Source organism: Poromitra crassiceps (genome assembly GCF_964638095.1).
Source record: "Poromitra crassiceps genome assembly, chromosome: 9".
Taxonomy (NCBI): Eukaryota; Metazoa; Chordata; class Actinopteri; order Beryciformes; family Melamphaidae; genus Poromitra; species Poromitra crassiceps.
The window spans coordinates 32,600,339-32,616,918 of NC_139630.1; the positions used below are offsets into that span (position 1 = coordinate 32,600,339).

At 44.8% G+C, this 16,580-nt stretch overlaps 3 protein-coding genes across 3 annotated transcripts in view; 1 reads left to right on the forward strand and 2 right to left on the reverse strand.

Moving 5' to 3' along the window:
- ankrd6b (ankyrin repeat domain 6b) overlaps positions 1–4,570 on the forward strand; it is a gene marked incomplete at both ends in the record, with an annotated part of 31,622 nt that extends 27,052 nt beyond the window's left edge. The window contains 3 exons of the mRNA XM_083642542.1: positions 1,239–1,352; positions 2,255–2,555; positions 3,963–4,570. Of these exons, the coding sequence (XP_083498668.1) occupies positions 1,239–1,352; positions 2,255–2,555; positions 3,963–4,570 (1,023 nt within the window). The remainder of the gene's footprint in view (positions 1–1,238; positions 1,353–2,254; positions 2,556–3,962) is intronic.
- Positions 4,571–6,693: 2,123 nt separating this feature from the next.
- lyrm2 (LYR motif containing 2) lies at positions 6,694–8,494 on the reverse strand. Its single transcript, XM_083643253.1, has 3 exons — positions 8,394–8,494; positions 7,682–7,822; positions 6,694–7,418 (listed from the first exon to the last, which is right to left on the reverse strand). Exons 1-3 carry the CDS (start codon positions 8,436–8,438, stop codon positions 7,338–7,340), a joined length of 267 nt encoding a protein of 88 aa, XP_083499379.1. The 5' UTR covers positions 8,439–8,494; the 3' UTR covers positions 6,694–7,337.
- A 2,357-nt stretch (positions 8,495–10,851) lies between these two features.
- mdn1 (midasin AAA ATPase 1) overlaps positions 10,852–16,580 on the reverse strand; it is a 95,577-nt gene continuing 89,848 nt past the window's right edge. Inside the window, exons 101-104 of the mRNA XM_083643455.1 lie at positions 15,874–15,988; positions 15,304–15,370; positions 12,615–12,757; positions 10,852–12,520 (exon numbers count right to left, since the gene is read on the reverse strand). Of these exons, the coding sequence (XP_083499581.1) occupies positions 12,335–12,520; positions 12,615–12,757; positions 15,304–15,370; positions 15,874–15,988 (511 nt within the window). The 3' untranslated portion in view covers positions 10,852–12,334. The remainder of the gene's footprint in view (positions 12,521–12,614; positions 12,758–15,303; positions 15,371–15,873; positions 15,989–16,580) is intronic.

Sequence of the window (16,580 nt, forward strand, 5' to 3'; positions counted from 1 at the left end):
CGTTCACACAGACACTCTGATGTAGTACCGCCCGCCGCCTGGGACGATGGAACGTTTGGATGTGGGCATGACTGCGTAATTGGTGAGATCAAAACGGCACAAACTGAATCTGGGCCTCCCACCCCTGCAGGACATGCAGAAAAAGGGGGTGCACCGTCCAGGGTAGCGCAGTGGTCGATTCCCTGCCTACCAACACGAAGGTCGCAGGTTCAAGCCCCCCCCCGTGTTACCGCCAGCTTGGTCGGGCGTCCGATACAGGCACAATTGGCCGTGTCTGCGGGCGTCGGGTGGGAAAGATGAATTATGTGTCCCGGTCGCTGCACTAGTGCTTCCACTGGATGGTCGGGGCGCCTGTTTGGGGGAGAGGGGAACTGGGGGGAATAGTGAGATCCTCGCACGTGCTACATCCTGCCGGTGAAACTCCTCGCTGTCTGGTGGAAAAAAGCGACTGGCGACTGCACATGTATCGGAGGAAGCGTGCTAGTCTACAACTCTCCCCAGATCGGCAGAGGGGGTGGGGCAAGGGGCGGGACAGCAGGGGGACTTGGCCAAGTACAATTGGGGGGGAAACTTAATAAGAAAAAGAAAAGGGGCACGAGCGCAAAAGAGGCCAACAGCAACTAAATGCAAGACATCAGAATAGCAAAAGATCATGTTTATTCTACATGCGACCCACAAAATACTATGTGATGTCATCAGTGCTAACGACCCATTTGAAAGACTTGCACCTATAGAGAACAGTGACATCAGATGGCTCACAACTGTAGACAATGAATACACCAAAAGAGATTGATAATCAAATAAACATGCATGGATAAGCAGGCTTTTAAATCTGTCTACACATATAGCACATACCACACACACACGCACGCACACACACACACGCACACGCACACACGCACACGCACACACACACACATACACACACACGCACGCACACACACGCGCACACACACACACACACGCACACGCACACACACGCACGCACACACACGCGCACACACGGAGTGTGCGAGCTCCTCTTGCATTTATACTAGCTGCATAAAGGATGGGAAAATTAGAAACCTTTAATTGTGCATAAATGAATACTCATTTCATAAATGAATACTCATTTCATAAATGAATACTCATGTATGTAATCAAGTGAAATTGTAGGAAAGGTTGCAGTAAACAGCAGAATAAGCTTCTTTGGTTGCTAACTGTACATGTGTCTTTGTGTTCTGCCGTGATGCCATCAGATCCGGGCTCTGGACAAGATGACAGTGGAGAGAGTTTCAGCGGAGAGGACAGAGTGCCTGCACAGGATCGACCAGCGGGCCGCACAGGAGCGCCTGGAGGGGGAGAAGAGACAGGTAATACGAACAACAGGCTCGACACCAGCTGAGCTGCACTTCGCCTGCTTCAGAAAAGGCTTTAGGGATCTGAACATTTTGACACACATAAAGTTTTGTTCCAAAACACAGTGTGAGCCTGTGAGAAATCTCAGCACCTGACAAAGTCATATTTGAGTTATTGGTATTATTGGTATTGCTCGACAACCCTATCAACCTTCTGCAGATATACTGTTCATTCGGTGCCATGGGATAGTCAAAATCCTACTTATCTGACATTTGAAAAGATGTATTCACAAATTTAAGTTGGATATTCACCAATCACGTTTTCACACTGCAAGGTTACAGCTACCCAAGACATTTTAGTGTAAATGCCATAAGATGATAAATATTAGGGATGCACGATATATCGGCAATCATATCGGTATCGGCCGATGTTGGTCATTTTTTAACATATCGGTCATATCGGTATCGGTCAGATGTTGCAATGTTAATATCGGTTATCATTATCAGCCAAATTCTTCACATTGATATGAAATAATGCAGTAAATCTATGATTTATGGGCTTTTCCAAAGGCTTTGCAAATAAAGAAATGCATAACTTTTTCAAATTCAGTGTTATGTTTTTCATTATGTACAAAATGTGATGATCATAAAAATGTGGTTTTATACAGATCATATCGACATCGGTAAATATCGGTTATCGGCCATAACAGCAATGTTAATATCGGTTATCGGCATCGGCCAAAATTTTCATATCGGTGCATCCCTAATAAATATGCAAACTTTTTGCGAAATAAATAAATATAGGCGACTAAAATCCAAAATGTCAAGGTGTCAACACTAATTGTGAATACATAATGACATTTTGAACTAACTTTTCGCATGTCACTAAACCTCTTTTGTGTTTTTTGTCCTTTAAGCAGGCGTCCATGGTGAACGAGCTGAAGAGCTGGTGCCTGGCCAAGCTGCAGAACATCGAGGTTCGCTTTACGGGGGAGCCGCGCGGCGCCAAGCTGCACCGCTCGTCCTCGGTGACGGAGGGGCTGGACGAAGCCGACGAGTCGGAGCTCGCCGCGCTGCCCACCGGCCAGGGGGGCAGCTCCCAGTGCCTGGAGCTCCAGGACAGCCCCGCTCCCCCGGACCCCGCCCAGGCAGAGCCCGGCCCTGCAGAGGGCGGCTCCGCCAACCATTACTTTGTGGTTCATGTTGAAAGCTCTCCAGGTATGAGAACACATCAGTACTCGTGTTACATGACATTATGTCATTTAGCAGATGCTTTTATCCAAAGCAACTTACAATATCACATTTTGTCAACAGTACAGAAATCAACTATGCAACACAATCTATGACAGCTAAGACCTTTTGAAGGAATAGAGTTGCCCTTGTATAAAGAAGTTTGAGAAGGACATTAGTTGGATTTTTTTTTCTAGAAGAGGGAGAAAGATGTTAGTTCAAGACAGGCCCAGGTGGAGCCTGAAGAAGTGTGATTTTAGTCTCCGCCGAGAGATGGGCAGAGATTCGGCCCTCCTGACCAGAAGGGGGAGCTCCTCCCATCATTGTGGTGCCAGGAACGAGAAGAGTCATGATGAATCAGGATGAGCGACTTTTGAGCCCACGTAGCGATGGCGAGGCGATCTGGACGGGTGGAGGAGCGGAGGGAGCGGTGTGAGAACCTGACCATAGATTGTAGATACGGAGGAGCTGTCTGGTGTACCTGTAGGCCAGTACCAGTGTCTTGAATTTGATGCGTGCCGAGATGGGAAGCCAGTGTAGGTCCCGGAAGAGGGGAGTGACATGAGAGAGTTTAGGTTGGTTGAACACCAGACGGGCTGCAGCGTTCTGAATGAGCTGTAGCGGTCAGATGGCTGAGGCAGGTAGCCCAGCCAGAAGAATGTTGCAGTAGTCCAAGTGGGAGAGCCTGGTCCAGGAGTTTCCATCAATGTATTTTGATGCACATTTCACAGAAGTATCGCATTATAAAAGCTTGATGCAAATGGAAAAAATGAAAATAAAATAAATCCTCAATTTCGCAAAAAAAACTACAAACATGACTAATCAGCTGTGTGTTGTGCACAGCTGGCAGCTCGTCCAGTCTGCTGCAATGCGTTCTGCTGGCGGGACCACCCCCCCCCCCCCTCTCCTCCCCTCCCTCCCTCCCACACACACACAACCTACTGATTCGTTTTAACAGCCGCTTATGGCGATGGCGACTCAGCTGAATCTAATTTTAAGATTCGCTTAGAATTTGCATGGAAACACGACTAACTGAACTGACATGGATCTCAATTGAAAACGCGCTCAGGGTGAGAATGGACTCATTCTGGGCATATGCTCTACGGGCTTATGTAACCAAACGTTGCATAATCTAAGTACGTTGTGTTTCTGTCATGACCTTTTAGGAAGTAAAGAACAGACTGCTGGAGCCGAGCGTTATCAGAGACGTGTTTACACAAGTTGCCCGTGGCGTGCTTTCTATTATTCATAACTGCAGATGCATGCAGATTTCATATTGCATATCAATTAGCAGGATGTCTTGAATAATCAAGACTAATTAAGTGTGAGCTGCTCTGTTTAGTGATTACTGTGTAATTATATGTGCTCAGTAAATCCCTCTCGCACATTCAACAGATGGTGACAAGCCTCATGACACAGACATCACATCTCCGGCTATAGCCAAGTGCCCCACATCATCTACCCAAGTGGTGCGGCCCAAGGAGCGCACGGGGATCTCTACTGACACCCGGAGGAAGAACCTGGAGCTGCAGGACACGGACCTCATAGAGTGCGGGGCGAGCAGGAGCAGCCGCCACAGGGCCAGCAGCCTCTCCCCTGCGACTGAGCGGCGCTGCGGCGGCAGCAGCAGGAACGATCACAGGGACCGAGAGCGCGGCCGCGACAGGGGGAAGCACCACAAGAGGCACTCCCAAGGCAGGACTAAGTCCAGGGGGGCGGCGGGACAGGCGGGGGGGAGGACCCTGGAGGTGTTCGGGGAGCAGCCCGACGCGGAGCCCTCCTTCGCGCAGGAGAAGGACAACATGCACGCCCTGGAGGTGACCCAGTATTTCTTCGAGGCGGTGTCGACGCAGATGGAGCGCTGGTACGAGAGGAAGATCCAGGAGGCTCGCTGGCAGGCCGACCAGAGGGCCCAGGCCGACCAGGCGGCCCTGCTGGAGAGGATCACCTACCTGGAGGACGAGCTCCGCATGCTGAGGACCAGCAGACATGATCACTGCTAACACCGGGTCACATGATCACTGCTAACACTGGGTCACATGATCACTGCTAACACCGGGTCACATGATCACTGCTAACACTGGGTCACATGATCACTGCTAACACCGGGTCACATGATCACTGCTAACACTGGGTCACATGATCACTGCTAACACTGGGTCACATGATCACTGCTAACACCGGGTCACATGATCACTGCTAACACTGGGTCACATGCAGTAGTCATCGTTTCAGAACTGGACCGGGCAAACAGCCAGAATCCCTCTTTAAACAGCCATGAGAACATCTGGATCTGTGCCATAAAGGTGTCAGATTTTCTTCTTTATAGGTGAATGCATTCATACGTATAAGTTACTGAATTCAATATTATCAGTCCTATAGGTCCTATAGGATCTACTGAATCATGCACACAACTGGTAGGTATCTCATTCTTACAGCTGCTTAAAACCCAACTTTTCTGAGTGACACAAAAATAAATCCACCTTTCCAGCTAAGCTCAACATTAAAAACTATCTTAGACGAGTAATAAATCATGGACCTGTTATTCGTCATGTTAGCACTGGCATGTTAAGCCTAGATTTGTAAATACTATAGTGGTAAGGGCAGCTCTTGTGCACTGTTGTAAATAAACCGGTTAGATGTACAGCTAGATGTTTCAAATGGAACTATTGTGCCATTTACAGTAGGATAGGTGCAGTATGTCACATGAAAGGGCGTTGACAAAGGAAGATACACATACAACTTCACCCAACCATACTCTAAATATGCATATATGCGTTATGTACTCTCTCAATGTGCATTTTATGTGCTTCCAAGAATGAACACAGAAGCTACATGTGAAACATTTACATGTATCGTGCACAGTAACGGCAAAAAATATTTTGAAGTCAGACATGTTGGATAATATAACAGCATAATAAGCTTTTTTATTCTTATCTGCATGCTGGAATTCAGCCTTGTGACTTAAAAGGGTAACCCGATGTGAATGTGGCCAAACTGACACTATTGATTATTATTATTTTTACAGTATAATGTTTTCCTTGGAGGGTAGGAATCAATACAAGCGTATGCAAATCCCTTCAGTCTCAGAAAACATTTGAAAGTTGAATTCCACTCCACTGTCATATTTTGTCAAGATTTCTACCGGTGCTAACTGTAGTTTAATATCCCAATAAGTAGTTAGCTCAGCTCCTGTGTGTGGGTAAATGTGTGAGTGGAATAAAATGTTAACATTCCACTGAAATCAAGAGCAGTGGTTGGGGGAACTCTGCGTATAGATTGGGCTTTTGACCGAAAAAGTGAAAAAATTAATTATATAATGTTAAACGTGCACACACTTCAACGAGAAGCAGCATTACCCGGTTAGCCAGGTAATGAGACCTTAATGAGACTTAATTGGAATGGACTTTCAATGTGTGTGTGCTGACACTGGCAGTAGAGGGCGATACCGTCCAGACAACAGTATCTAATCATATCACTTAATAGCTGAACATGATTTGCAGCAACTGTGAATATCACAATAAGAGTAATGACCGTGGGGTCTGTAACTATGTCAAATGTGTCTGTGTTAAGGGTCTAAATCACATTTTTTCCCATTTCAAAACTCTTCCAAGACATGGAAAAAAGCAATTTTATATTCCATACTTTGCAAACATCTGTACTGTAACTGAAAAGGACTCCCTCTATGTATGTCCTGATGTGCATTTAAGTTTCGATTTTTCACTACAAACAAAACACTAGAGCCATTTCATGATTATTTTATACTCATTTGACAACCGGAATAATCTAGTTTTCCAGAATTACCTGTGAGAAGATAATCTGTTCGTTCCCAAGTCGGAAAAATCACCTGTCAAGACATTCTGCATGAAGAAAACTCAAAGTTGTGTGTTGCAGTATTACTAGTAGCCAATGTACATGTTATGTAGCAACTGCCTACTCCGCTCATGTTGGATGTTAGTTGTGTATGGATGACTCTGTTGATATGAATAATGCACTCTGTAATGATGCCAGACAATGTATTTTGTAAAAAATAAACAAAATAAAATAAACCTGTTTTAATCATTATACTTTGCATGTAATAGATAAATTAATATACAAACAACGGCTAGTGGCAAATGGGCACATTTACCCTCACAATTATGTGAGTAATTTATTCATAAAAAAACAGTTTTCCATGATCATGAATTGGGATCAAGATGTGAGGTAGGACTAGTTCCGTTACTTTATTAACTAGAAAATTAGCACGAATTAATGTATAAGAAAGGCTATTTGGATCAGAGGCTGCCCCCTCTCCAGTTATTTCAATACACATTCCCAGATTTACCGTAAATACCTAAATATATTTACATTAGCCTCATAGTTGTTATACAGTGGACTCCACTTCCAAAAATTGAGCAGTATCTGCTGCAGTTAGTTTTACTGTATCTGCTGATTTTGAAATCAGAAATAAGAATGAATACGGATGTGGCCGTTCCGATTTAAGTATAAGAGTTGCCTCAACATTGCTGCTTTATCACAAAGGCACATCTCATGGCCAGGCAGCAAACAATACATTTATGATACTTTGTTGCCTGTAGGGGGGGGGTATTGCGCTTCAATGTTTGCCCCCAAAATGTTGTCTTTATAAAGCACAAGCCCCGTCCAGCAGCCATGTGAAGTCCTCACTGAGAAGCGATCCAGAACAATCCACGGGCTGCAGCAGATACAGTAGCAGTGTAAAGTCAATGTAAGATCACACAATGCTACTGACTCCCAGCAGCGGAGAGGATTTTAACTCTTGGCCAATGCGAGAGACTTCTGAAGCTCCTCCAAATGGTTGTTTGCTTGAGTGATCATCATGCGGATGGTATCCTGTGGGAGAGTTGAGAGTAAATGTCAATAGTGAGCAGAAAAAATACACAAACACTCAAATTGCAAACAGGGTCTATAGACAAATCCCCTAGTCACAACAACAAACTATTGTTCCACATTTGGGTAGGAACCTCCGTTTCCACTGTTAAACAAAAAAACAAAAACTCTTAATTGAAATGCATATTGAGGAAGGCCAGTTCTAGGTGAGCTGGGCCACTCCCTGGCTTAAATGGGAAGGGAAACGCATAATATACAATATTGACCTGGTCTGTGGCATTCTTATTCCTCTTGAACTCGTCCCTTGCCCAGTCCATGAGGTACTTCCTGTCTCCCTCCTCTGGTACCTGTCGGATGGTCTTCAGCATATTTCTGTAAATTCCCAAAACCCTCTGCCTCTGTAGAAACTGATGAAGAAAATCAACGTGTCAGACTGAAGATACTGTATATGCCATGGCAACGTAGCAGCAATCTTGGACAGCTGAACACTCAATTTTAAGAAAACATAAACATGAGAAATAGCTTCCAGATGAAGTCTCACGATATTTGAGCTTACAAATTTGTGTCCTTGATCGTCACAGTGTGAATTATCAAGAAGACTGAATTTGTAGAATCCTCTATTCTAATGAGTTTTAATTGAGTTGATATTCTTTAATTGAACTGACATTCTCTAGTTACATGCAATTACTGTAGCCTCAACGCGAGACTCAGAATGACAGAGTTGAGGCTACAATTACTGTAGACGCTACAGATCTCCATCTCCATCCTTCATTCTGAAGGCTGAGTCTCGCGTCGAGGCTACACACGTTAGCCGCTTGACGTTGAGCTTATAAAACACATCGAATTAGCATTATGGTTGCTAATGCTACCGCTGCAGCAGTAATGTTCAGTACAAGAGCGATTTCACCAACCACCACCTGTAACCTCCTGTTATCTTCCCATTGTTTGCTTCACAATAGACATATAGTTAATATTTACCTGTTTCAAAGAAAAAGCTGCCGGTGGTAACCTTGAAATTGCCATCCTGATCCTGACTGACCACACGCAACTTCAAAAGCGGATGTTGTGATGGAAGCTAGCTAGCAGCAGCTGAGCCAAAGAACTTTTATGGAAAGAACTGACAGCTCCATATTGCCCCATTGCAACATCAGCGCCCAGCAGCCTCCGCCATTTTTTATTTTTGGAAGCGTGACAGCGCCAAAAGAACCTCGCACAGGCTCGCAGTGGTCAGCTGCGGTAGCGCGGGCCCCTATAATCAGCCTCTCTAAACAGTAACTCAACGGGAGAACACTCTAAATTTCGTGGATTCACATCTTTTCTGGGCGTACTGCAAATCTTGATTGAAGTGGTGTAGTGCAGGGATGTAAAACAACAACCATATTGTGGAAACTAAGCAAAATTTTTCGTTTTCTTTGTTTAGTTTTTTCAAGATAAATAGCTAATGCGGCTGTCGTCCACTCCGTCAGAAGTGCATTGCGTGGTTTTAACCTCGGGTCCTTTGCATTTACTATTTATCTTGAAAAAACTAAACAAAGAAAACGAAAAATTTTGCTTAGTTTCCACAATATGGTTGTTGTTTTACATCCCTGCACTACACCACTTCAATCAAGATTTACAGTACGCCCAGAAAAGATGTGAATCCACGAAATTTAGAGTGTTCTCCCGTTGAGTTACTGTTTAGAGAGGCTGATTATAGGGGCCCGCGCTACCGCAGCTGACCACTGCGAGGCGCATTCTGTTTCCAAAAATGGCCGGACTGTCCTCTCTTTCCTTCCATGCTCTTTGGCTGAGCTGACAATACCGTGTAAATTGAGTATTTCCCGCCCCCTGGTGGCCTGGAGGACAAGGACTAATAACCAGTCTGTCGATTTTAGCAATTTACTGTGGAAACTGACCAACGTTTCGACAAACAAATGTTTTCCTTAGAGTCAACAAAGGGCAAGGCCTGAATGACAATTTTAAATAGTCCCACACAAATAAATCAGTCTCTCATTCGTCATTGCTACAGTCAATGTCAAAATACCAGATGCAATCAATTTATTTATTTATTGTGTTTGTACTAGATGTGGTATTTTGACATTGGCTGTAGGATAATGATGTATTGCCCATGCCCCACCAATGAGAGACTGTTTATTTGTGGTGAGTATTTAAAGTTGCCATTCTAGTCTTGTCCTTTTGTTGACTCTGAGGAAAACATTTTGTTTGTTGAAATGTCGGCCTGTTTCCACATTAACTGGCTAAAGTTGACCGTGTGCTCCAGAATTCATATTTTATTTTTGATCACTCAGTCCTTTCTGAGGCACAGGATTTGCAAGGTTCATCAGCCAAAGCACAGATATTCCCTCTTCTATAACCAATTTTGTCGTTTTAGGGGCAAGACCAACATGCCAGGGCACAAAGGCCATTGCTCTATTGACATCGTGAAGAGCGACTTTTCTGAAATGTGTGTTAAAATGAGCCAATGACACATCCTTTGCATAGGGCAGGCTACATTAAACTGAGACCTCGAACGCTTTTAAAGCAACTGACAGTAGCAGGGCACTGCCAAGGTGGCCTTAGGGATCTCAGGGCATCACAGCCAGAGGGAGGTGGCAACCGAGGCCATGGTCCTCCATGTAATTCCCACCCTGGTCTGTATCATCTCTGGACAAACAGAAGAAGACCTTTGAAACAGTTTATTGTCGGGATCATTCGTATCATGGTATGGTTTAATAGATGGGTGGCATGAAGAAACAACCTCTTAAATATAACCGATGCCTGCTTACATTTATGTCCACATTACAAAACACATAGGTGATTAACATTTCAATGCACAATCATAAACACCTACTGCTAACGGACACAGTGATGAGCTCCTAGCTCTCTTTCTGCAGTAAGTCACACAGTATGGTTGGAAAATGCACACAGCAGATATGTGTCTTTAAACCACAAAAATGGGTTATTGGAGCATATATCAAAATTTAATTTAGTCCCTGTGCTTCAAAGTGCATAAGAACTGAATTTCTAAAAATCCTGACCGTTACAGAGCTAGGACCGACCACACCTCTAACCGCAACAGCTGATTTAGGTGTGATGTGTATGGGCCCAATCCCAATTGTTATTTGTTACCCCTACCCCTTGTTTTTGAGTGTGCCTCACTTTGGCCCTTGCCCTTCAAAACGAAGCCACAAGGAGTGGCTTCCCACAAGGAGTAGGGATTGAAAACAATCGCCTAGGAAATGGGACACCACTCAATACGTCATCATTTTGCCAAACTGTGATAATAAAGCTATTTCTGGTTCAAACAGATTGAAGTCTGCAGATTCTCATAGATACACTATTTTGTCATGATCATATTGCATATTACCAGAAATTAATTAATTAAATTATTGCTAACTTATTAATATTTCAATTATACTGATTTATTAGTTGACTGGTTTGCTCAGGAGTCATTGGAAAACATGATTATAACATAGTAGGCTAGCCTATATAGGATAGTATAGCCTATTCAAATGTATGTTGATATTGTACATAATATTCTGTTGTTTTTTTTACATTTTATTCTGGCGATTGGGTTGCTTCATAATCGGGATACTAAACTATCCCATGTGTTTTTTGCTGGGTTGGATGTCCAAAAATAATTTATTTTATAGCTTTATAGTCACGTTTCAGTGTTTATAAATCTTTTTACACGGATCTGCTTGCAGATGCTGGCTGGTGCTTCTGCCACTCTGTTACCATCTTGGAAGCAGGTGCCCATACTGTCTATGTTAAAATAGTTGCAAAATACCCAAAGATATGTGAATGTTTTCCTTTAACGTCGATACAAAGGATCGCTGAGTCGGAATGTTGAAACACGCATTCCAAAACTCGATATTTGCAAAGATCGCCGTCTCCTCTTCCACAAACGGGAAACCGGGAAACCAGTGTAGGCAGCCGGGCGCGAATTGTGATACAATTTTTTTCTGAAATGTTGCCACAAACTAATTCCACACATCCAGATTACTTTGTATCGTCCTTAAACTCAGATATAAACGTTTGTAACTTTTGGCTCATTTCTGGCCGATTAATAGCGATTTCCTTCTCAGCCCTTGGTTTGTTGTGTGGGTCCTGAAAACTCTGTTTCAAGGGCCAATAAGGCCCTCCCCCTTCATCCTAGGTCTGATGCAAAAAGGTATGGGGACACCTCTACCGCTCCACGTGAACGCGCAAAACAGAGGGTTAAGAAGGGCTAAGTGGTAGGGCCAAAGGGGGGAATTGGGATTGGGCCAACCGTTTTCCTCTCCAAGGCACATTTCTTTGAGTTCCTCTAGATGGCGATCAAGACCATACCAACATGCTACTGTTATGCCGTGACATTATGACGGTTCTTTTACGCAAACACAACGACACAACTCTGTCCCGTCAGCTCTGTACATGGGGTTGCTGTGTTCACACTGAAGATGACTTGATGATCTTCGTAACACTGACTAAAACATCCACACAGACGCGAGAGAGAGGGGGGGGGGGGTCATATAGTACAAGGGGGGACAAGAGGTATTTACCCACTCTTCACTGAGGTGTTTCACACGCAAAGGGAATCACATTTTTGTTCCTATCATTTCTCAGAGACGTGCAAGTTAATAGCAAATCCTCGTTACATTACAAAAGAAACGTCGAGAATTCCCCTGATGACAAAGACAAAACGGCAAAGGTTGCTATCAAACTCTACAGAGTCTACGAAAATTAAAAGTAAAAATAAGAAAGTAAAGGCACATGTACAGCGGCAAATCCGTCTTTTTGAGTCCATGTTTTTTTTGTTTCGTTTTCAGTCCCCCCCAGCTGAGAGGCTAGCAGAGGCTAGCTGAGAGGCTAGCAGCAGAGTGGCGTTGTGCAGTTGGGTTGCTGCCCCTCCCTCCTCCCTTTAATTTTCTACAAAAAAAAATGGCTTCTCGTTGGATCTACGGGTCGGCTGCCGTGACGAGTTCAAACCACTGCCTCAGCGCGTCGCTCAGCGTCTCCGGCAGGGCGTTGACGTCGCGCAGGATCACGTAGAAGGGGAAGGGGAACTCCTCCATGTACGTGCGGATCTCCGGCAGCTCGCCCGGCCCTTTGAATATGGGCACCTTGATGTCCAGGATGGAGTCCTGCAGCGGAGTCCACAAAGCAAGGTGAGACTTCTGACATGCGGGAAGAAATTGGGGGGGGGGAAATGGTGAGATTTTTTATGTCTCTTCTTACCCGTGAGTTGGGGTTGTCGAGCACCACGAAGATGACGAACACGTTGGCGGTGCGGGCCGCCTGCACGGCTGCCGTCACCCTCTCCTTACCCTCCAGGAAGAGGCCCCGGCCGTCTGACACGATGAGCAGCAGCTGGGCCGTCTCTGTGGAGGTCACAGGTCAGAGAGGAAGGAGTGGAGGTTAATACCGGTATAGACCAAATCACCGTGACGTCACCATGTAAACAAATTTACTTCCGGGTACCACTTGGGGAAGGCGGCAGGTTTAAATGTGCGTGTTGTCAAATAAATGCTGTCAAACCCTCTCGCTGTTTTCGGCCGACTACTTTCAATTTAAATGGTTAAACGGTTGGTAAACATGCTTGTCCGACGTATCTAGCCTTTCTTCTGTGTTTGTTTTATGTAGTGTTAGCTAGCTAATAACGTTTGTTTGTCTGTCAAACTCGCTGTTTTTTTGCAGACTTGTTAACGTTACAGACAGAGCTACTAACCTCGCGTCACCAGGCTCTTCTCGGCGAGAAAGAGCTACTGACGCCACGTTAATTTAATTTAGCTTCAAGTCTACTCTGGTCTGGTCCAACAGGTAAATTAGCTAGTCTGGTCTCCACTAACGTTAGTGAAAGTGTTGTTATGAATGATATTAAACAACAACACAACACGGACGAACCATTTTTGTCTTCTTTGTCTGTTTTTGTCTTCAACACGTCAGTTTGTGCCGTCCACCGCCATTATAATGTGTGGACCTCAGGGGTACCCGGAAGTAAATGTAAACATCCCGCTGATTTGGTCTATAGAGACGCTGCATGAAATAGGCCACGCCCATCATGGGGGAGAAGCTCCGTTCATTTCCACACACCAGCGTCATTTTCCTTGAATTAAACATAGCTAAAAGCTGTTGTGTGGTGGGCTGCGCAGACAACAAATGTAAAATATCGCCAGTTAAAGTTTTTTTGTACTCCCGAGGAAAACAAGGAAGCCATTGAGAATTGGCGAGAAGAAAAATGTGGATGTTGCTGTCAATGAAGTAAGTTGGAGTGTTCATCTTCCGTATATACGATCTTTTTGTGCAACACCCGACCATGCACGCGACATAGGAGAACGCCAGGATTGGACAGGAGTTTGTGTTTTCCCCCGTTTTGGGCGTGGTTTCTGAATGATGACGCGTTCCGCAGTGTCTCTATGAGTGGGAAGTTACAATGTGCCCAGTAGGCCCACATTCGATACTTTTTTTAATTTATTTTTTACCTTTATTCAGGGGGAGTCTCACTGATAGCAAAGCTCTGTTTTTCAGGAGTGCCCTGTTCACATTCACACCTGGAAGCTGACCAGTACAACCACAGTCTGATCTGCTGGCCACTGAGCAGCTCCACTGGAGCGGTTGGGGTTAAGAGCCTTGCTCAAGGACACCTCTGTGGTGGTAATGAGGAAGGGGAGGAAGCACTGGCAGCTTTTCACTTACCCCACCCCGATTTATCCTGCCAGGTCGTGGGGATTGAACCGACAACCTTCCGGTCACAAGCTTGCTTCTCTAAGCTTTAGGGCGCCACTGACCCGGTTATGTGTGTTCAGCGTGAAGAGCATCCACAAGCTGCTGGCTGGCTGACAAGTCTGGCAGTCCCACAACTCACTACTGAATGGAGCAGAAGTTCCTATCTGATCAATACCAGCATTAACTGAGGCAGTGGCCTCCTGTCTTTAAATGTGTGCAGAGATGCTGGGGTGCTCGGGGGTCAGTGTTTACAGGCTGCAGCTCGGCAGCCTCAGAGGGAGGCTCTGTGTCCCGGCTCCATGCAGAGGAAATGTTAGCTGCACCCGGGGCTTTCAGCCAGCACAATGACTTGCTTTACACTCAGAGGACTTGGCTCTGGTCCTGGGACTCCCGGGTCTCCTGGTGCCACACTACAGGCTTGTTTGTTGGACATCAGATACAATCTGGGCATGGACCTCTGCGCCGCTGACTCAATGCACAGAGGTGAATGCAATCACAAGGCATTCATGAAAGCATCTGTCGCCAAAGCGGGAGCTGACTTTAGTTTTCAAGTGGCCACAGAGGCTGGCAAGTCCCAAAAGCCACCAGCTGCTTTCGCCATTTTACCAGACAGCTAGATGTTTAGGCTAAAACACCATTTTACCAGACAGCTAGATGCTAAAAAGCTACGTATGTTTTGTTTGTTGTTGTTCAGCATGTGTGCGCGCGCGTCTGCACTTAGTTAAGGGGCCGCTTTGCCGATTTTCAAACCAACTGTGTATCATTACGAAATCAGTAGGATATGTAAATGAACAATGCTCAAGAAAAACTAGAAAATTAGAAACTGCATTCATTTTCCGGCTAATGATGTCATCATGATGTCATTTGGAGCAGTGTAGCCAGCGAATGAACAGGGAGCTCTCAGTCCAGGCAAGATGGAGGAAAGATAAGCGTTGTTCATTTGTATAGACTATAGTAGTGATTTTGTAATGATACAAAGCTAATTGAAAATCAGCTAAGTGTATCTTTAAAGCTGTGGTGTAGTCAGTGGACATGTAAGGAGGTGTTGAATGCAGAGTTTGACTTGCAGTGTTGTTTTCAGGTGATTCAGATCTCTTCTATTTTATAGTTAATCTCCAAACCTCTTAAAAAGATGGTGATTTTGTGGTCATGTTCCAGTCTTCTTTTCCCCCACTGAGCTGTAGACAACGTGACACTTTACCTGAGTTTGTAGATCCTGGCGTCTGCTGTCGGGCTGCGACAAACATTTTGGCCGACGTTTCCAAAAACTGCAGGAGAGGCAAAACAAGTGTCAGTCTCTGACAAGGACAGGTGCATTTTAACTGGGCCAAGCTTCATCTCCAGCTGCACTAAACGTTATGGTTACTAGAGAAGAGGCCTGGCTTCTGGAAGTACATTTCACATTCACTATTCCCAAATTTAAAGCTTTCAACCAAATCAACCTGCAACTAGAAGACACTAGAGACATCTGCCGAGGTCAATGCTCAACTCTGCTCTGATATACACATTTTGTGAGTTAGATTGGAACCCTAACCCTGACCCACCCACATCCCCCCCAGCCACTCCCCCTACCCACCCCTCAAACCCCACCCACATCCCCCCAGCTACTCCCCCTACCCCCCAGCCACTCCCCCTACCCACCCCTCAAACCCCACCCACATCCCCCTACCCACCCCATAAACCCCACCCACATCCCCCCAGCCACTCCCCCTACCCAGCCCTCAAACCCCGCCTCTCTATGAGTGGAAGCAGACCTTTGTAGGATTCCCACCTGTGCTATTCTGGTCTTCTTCTGCTGGAACTGGCAGAGCCGGAGGATCCGAGCGCCTGACTCGTCATTGAACTGCTGCTGGAAGGGATGGAGCAGCTGCACCGTCTCACCAAAACTGATGAGGTGACCCGACATACATGTTATATACATGTTATATACATGTCACATACATGTTATATACATGCCACATACATGTTGTATACATGTTATATACATGTTGTATACATGTCACATACATGTTATATACATGTTGTATACATGTCACATACATGTTATATACATGTTATATACATGTCACATACATGTTATATACATGCCACATACATGTTGTATACATGTTATATACATGTTGTATACATGTCACATACATGTTATATACATGTTGTATACATGTCACATACATGTTATATACATGTTATATACATGTCACATACATGTTATATACATGCCACATACATGTTGTATACATTTTATATACATGCCATATACATGTTAGCTTTTCATCAAGGACATTATACAGATAGCACAACAGTACCTGTAGATGCAAATGCACATTTGCAAAGATACACACAAACCAGGCTTTTCTCTTTTTCCTTACTTTGTATCTATGCAGTTTCTTGTTTGCACACCATCTGTCTATCAGGTTGTGCTTTGTTGCTATTTAATCTCTGCTATCAAATTCCATTGTCTTTGCTTGTTTCTTTTTT

Coding starts and splice junctions, on each gene's coding strand:
- lyrm2 (XM_083643253.1), bottom strand. CDS start 8,438: ATGGCAATTTCAAGGTTACCACCGGCAGCTTTTTCTTTGAAACAG. Junction 7,823..8,393: donor CAGCTTTTTCTTTGAAACAG/GTAAATATTAAC, acceptor TTTCTTCATCAG/TTTCTACAGAGGCAGAGGGT. Junction 7,419..7,681: donor ATAAGAATGCCACAGACCAG/GTCAATATTGTA, acceptor ACTCTCCCACAG/GATACCATCCGCATGATGAT.